The sequence below is a fragment of the Callorhinus ursinus genome, unplaced genomic scaffold (assembly GCF_003265705.2).
Source record: "Callorhinus ursinus isolate GAN/ISIS: 27379988/994484 unplaced genomic scaffold, GSC_fseal_2.0 scaffold123, whole genome shotgun sequence".
NCBI lineage: Eukaryota > Metazoa > Chordata > Mammalia > Carnivora > Otariidae > Callorhinus > Callorhinus ursinus.
Window position 1 is genome coordinate 491,799 of NW_027397185.1, and position 4,825 is coordinate 496,623.

The following is a 4,825-nucleotide window of genomic DNA, read 5'->3' on the forward strand; positions in this document are numbered from 1 at the left end:
TGTGCGTGTGCTGTCACGTGTATGTGCGTGCACTGAGTGTGACTTGCATGTGTGTGCGCGTGTGCATGCATGGGGTGTGTGCATGTGTGTGCTGCTGGGGGTGGTCCTAGGGTCTCGCAGATCTGCACTGATTGCTCCTGTGGCTTATTCGCTGCTTGCGCTGGTCTTGTTGCTCTAGGACCCTCCCCTCCATGCCTTCCCTCTGCGGGTTGCGGGGGTCTGCGTGCTGAGGGTGGTCATGGCTTGAGGAGTACCCGGCTCCGCGCCCCCTGCCCCAGCCTGGCGGGGATTTGGCTCTGAAACAGCAAGACGCTGAGTGTTGCTGTCTGAGAACAGGGAGGGATGCTAGGTTTCCAAGCCGTTGGTGGCCCGTGGCCCCTCAGCAGGAAGGGGCCTGCACCCCCTGCCGGGGCCACATGCAGGCTGCTCCCAGCCTGGCCGCCGTAAGGCCGCACTGAGACGGACTGTCTTCTGGCTCGGCGTGCTCTCTCGGCATTGCCCGCGTAGTACTCTGCGGTCCCGGTGTTTGCCTGTGGCCCCTCTCGCGGGGTGAGCGCTGCTGGGGCCCCGGGCCCTGCAGCAGCGCCAGGTCTGTGCAGGGTGCTACGTGTGCATCCTGGGCTGATGACACCTCCGTGAGGCCCGCTAAAACAGCAGGACCTTCTCCCGGTCCTGGAGGGCTCCATGGACGGTGAGAGCGCTCCCTGGCCTGGAACGCCTGCCTTCTCCCTGCGTGCTCACGTGGCCTTTCCCTGCTGTTGGACACAGGTCATGCCGTCCCGCCTCTTGTTTCCTTGTAAGTGCTCAGCCAGCACGGGGGTCCCACCGTCAGGACTGCGTCTAGGCCCAGCTGCCTCCCAGAAGCCGCCCTACCTGAGGCCCTCATGCAAGTTAGGGCTTCCGGGCTGTGCCTGCACCTCACCGAGCTTGCCCTCTCTGGGAATCTCCTCAAAATTCTCAGTTATGGGCCTGCATCTGTCGCCTCTTACATATTTGCACGCAGTTCCTTCCCTTCTTTTAGACTTTGTATGTGAACCCATTTTTTTCTACATTTTTTTTTTTAAGATTTTATTTATTTGAGAGCGCGCACAAGCAGGGGGAGAGGCTGAGGCAGAGGGAGAAGCAGGCTTCCCGCGGAGCAGGGAGCCCGATGCGGGGCTCCATCCCAGGACCCTGGGACCATGACCTGAGCCGATGGCAGACGCTTAACGACTGAGCCACCCAGGAAAGCCTTTCTACATTTTAATAATGTAGATTTTTCCATCCTCTCCTTTCAGGTTTTATGTCTTGTAAGAAAGGCTCCCCGTTCCAACAGGACGAGCATGTATTTCTTAGGAGGCCCGGGTTTCTATTTATTTGTTTAGGGTCACATCCGGCTGCCCCCCCTTGCCGTGACTCAGGCCCCCATCCGGCAAGCGGTGCGTTTGCAGGCCACGGGTGCCCGTCCCGAGGCAGGAGCTCCCAGTGTGGCCATGCACGGGCCCCCAGCACACCCCGCGGGCTGGCTTTTCCCACCTGCAGCTCGCCGAGCTCGGGCTCCGTCTTTGCTGTCTTGAAGCCCTGGGCAGCATTGCCTCTCAGAGGGAACGGTCTTGGCCGCCGGTGGAGTCATAGGATTAAATAATTCCCGTAAGAGCACCTGGGCCAGTAATCCTATAATCCTGCCCGCCCCCGCGCTCACCCTGAGTGACTCCTCCATGCCTGGCACTGAGCTCTGATGGGGAGGGCATGGCACCCTGTAGGCATCATGTTAGTCTCCTAGGGCTGCTCCCCAAACACCAGAGACGGACGCATGACAAGCAGCAGACACCGATTTTCTCAGGGCTCGAAGTGTAGGCTGCAGGCGCGTGGCATGGTGTCCTTCCCCTGAGGCCTCCCTTCCTGGCCTGTGGATGGAGGTCTCCCCGCGGCTGCACATGGCTCATCTCCGGATGTCTGTGCCCCGATCTCTCCTTAGAAGGACACTTGCTGGAGGAGGGCCTGCCCTGATGGCCTCATTTTAACCTCTTTACCCCTGGAAATAAATGCCTTCTCTCCAAATACAGTCGCCTTCGAGGTACCGGGCTCAGGACTTCAACATACAGATTTTTCAGGGGATGCATCTCAGCTCGTTGCGTTCCACCCTCAGGTGCCCCAAAGCTCCTGTTCTCCTCACGTACCCTCACGCAGACACTCACCCTCTCCAAACGTCCCCCAGTGTGTTCCAGCATCTCACCGAAACATCCTGTGGAGCGGGCGTGGGGCACACCCAGGTGTGTTCCCCTCCAGATGCAAAGCTGCGAGACCACATATCACGTTATGTGCCTCCCAAAATGCAGTGGTGGGGTGGGCGTAGAATGGACCTTCTCATTCCAAAAGGGAGAAATTGGGGGCGTCTGGGGGCTCCGTCGGTGAAGCGTCTGCCTTCGGCTCAGGTCATGATCCTGGGGTCCTGGGATTGAGCCCCGCTTCGAGCTCCGGGCTCGGCAGGGGCCTGCTTCTCCCTCTGCTGCTTCTCCGCCTGCTTGTGCTTTCTCTCTCTCTGACAAATAAATAAAATCTTCAAAAGGGAGAAACTTGGAGGAAGAAAGGCTGATGGCCCCCAAGCAAGGGTTGGAATTCAGTGAGCCATGAGAATATGCGGCTTGCAGGGAGCGGTGGGCTCAGGGCTCCGTCCCCGTCGGCCCGGCATGCGGTTGGAGTCCGGTCTCCGGAGGGACGGCCTCCGCAGCCAGCCTGCCCCGGGCATCGAGGGTGAGGAGCTCTGCACCCCAAGGTTCATCTTGGTCTCTTGCCCTTCGGCCCCGGCTAGCCATGTTCCCGCTCAGACACGAGTCTCAGAACCAGCGTTGGGCCCCGTGCGGTCCCTGGGAGTTCAGGCCGTCCAGCAGGCGGGTCCTCCAGGGTCTTTCCCGCCTCATCTCCGCTGCTCGACTGGATCCGGGCCTCACACCCCTGATCCCTTCACCTGATGCTTCTCCAGCCACTCCTGTGTGTTCTCTCCAGAGCACGCTTTGTCGCTTTCTCCCATGTGGGTGAAACTGGGATTTTCCAGATCCTCACATCTCCTCCCATCCCCCAGGCTCACGTCGTGCCGAGCCCCCTGACCCTTGTCTTCTGGGGAGCAGATGTTCCCGTAGGTCTCTTGTTGCCTGCAGTCTCCTGCTCTGTGTGGCTTCCCGGTCTTCCTGCCCTGCGTCTGTCTCCAGCCCCATCTGCCCTCGGGCGCCCGAACCTCGCAGAACTGCCCTCGGGCGCCCGAACCTCGCAGAACTCTCCTTCCTCCGGAGATTGCATCTGGAACCACCCTATTCCTGCTTCTGTCTCCAGGGGTCTGGCACCACTAGTCCCCGTTCTAGACCCGAGTCCCACGTTTCGCAGAAGTGAGGAAACAGAACCAAGGGGGAGCTGTGTGGGGGCTGTGGGCTGTGACCTCAGGCCCCCACATCCCCCCTAACATCACAAACTTGGGATTCATTGAGTCTGCTTCCGACTAGGTTATAAAGTCCAGAACCACTACCCTGCCCCACTGGTGGGCCTCAGAGGGGCCACGGGTGACCCGGGTGGTGGCGGTGGTCGGGCAGTCAGCACAGCGAGGCCAGCTCCCTCTTCCGCCCTGAGCCCAGAGCGTGTCACCCAGGTTGGCTTGTGTGTATAATTTGGCAAGGAACAGGTCACAGGGCTGTGTCCCAGAGCAGATGGGGCTGTTGGACCTCAGCGCTCAGCATGGCGTCGCCGGCGTCTACCCTGCCTTTCTGGGGTAGAGGGTCTTTTCCTCTCGGGGGTCTTTCGGGTGCCCGATGCGGGGTTAGGTAGGGCGCTGCTGCCTGATGGGTGCGTGGCCAGGGCTTGACGCAGAGAGACCCAAAGTCGTCAGAGACTGTAGGGGTCTCAGTGCCTAGAGAGGAAGAACAAGGAGCGGGGTTCGGGGCCGCGGGCGGAGGGAACGAAGCCGAGCCTCGCCGAGTCGGGCTGGTAGGTGCGGGGCCGTGGCTGGCGCAGCACGGCCGACCCTCCCCGGGGCTTTCCCGTAGCCGGAGCTGACGCCCTGACGCCAGGGAACGGCCTGGATGAGGAGGTGACCATCGAGATCGTCCTGTCCAGCTCGGGGGACGAGGACTCCCAGCTCGGCCCCTACTGCGCGGAGGAGCCGCGGAGCCTGCCCGCCGCCCGCCGGAGCGGCGCCGAGGCGGCGGGCGAGGTGCAGACGTCATCCTCTAACAAGTCGTACATCTGCCCGAACTGCGGGAAGATCTTCCGCTGGAGGGTCAACTTCATCCGACACCTGCGCAGCCGCAGGGAGCAGGAGAAGCCGCACGAGTGCTCGGTGTGCGGGGAGCTGTTCGGTGACAGCGAGGACCTGGACGGGCACCTGGAGAGCCACGAGGCGCAGAAACCGTTCCGCTGCGGCGCCTGCGGGAAGAGCTTCCGCCTCAACTCGCACCTGCTGTCGCACGGGCGCGCCCACCTGCACGCCGGCAGGCTGCCGCCTCTGCAGAAGCGCGAGCCGGGCGCGGCGGGCGCGGGTCCCATGGGCGGGGGTCCCGCGGGCGCGGGTGACGGCGCGGCCAAGCTCCGCTTCCAGTGCTGCGAGTGTGGCAAGGCCTTCCAGCGGCCCGACCACCTGGCGCGCCACCGCAGCAGCGTGCACGGCAAGGACAAGGCGCGGCCCTTCCAGTGCCGTTACTGCGTCAAGAGCTTCTCGCAGAACTGTGACCTCCTCCGCCACCAGCGTCTGCACATGAAGCGCCGCTCCAAGCAGGCTCTGAACTCCTACTGAGGGGGCCTGCGGGGGTGGCGGCGCGCGTCCCCCCCGGAGCAGGGCGCACTGCCACCCCCCCTTCCC

The 4,825-nt window shown here is 62.6% G+C and overlaps 1 protein-coding gene across 1 annotated transcript in view; it reads left to right on the forward strand.

Moving 5' to 3' along the window:
- The window catches only part of ZNF496 (zinc finger protein 496), a 24,378-nt gene that overhangs the window by 19,542 nt on the left and 11 nt on the right, over nt 1-4,825 (forward strand). Inside the window, exon 9 of the mRNA XM_025860114.2 lies at nt 4,014-4,825. This exon is cut by the window's right edge and continues 11 nt beyond it. Within this exon, the coding sequence (XP_025715899.1) occupies nt 4,014-4,759 (746 nt within the window). The 3' untranslated portion in view covers nt 4,760-4,825. The remainder of the gene's footprint in view (nt 1-4,013) is intronic.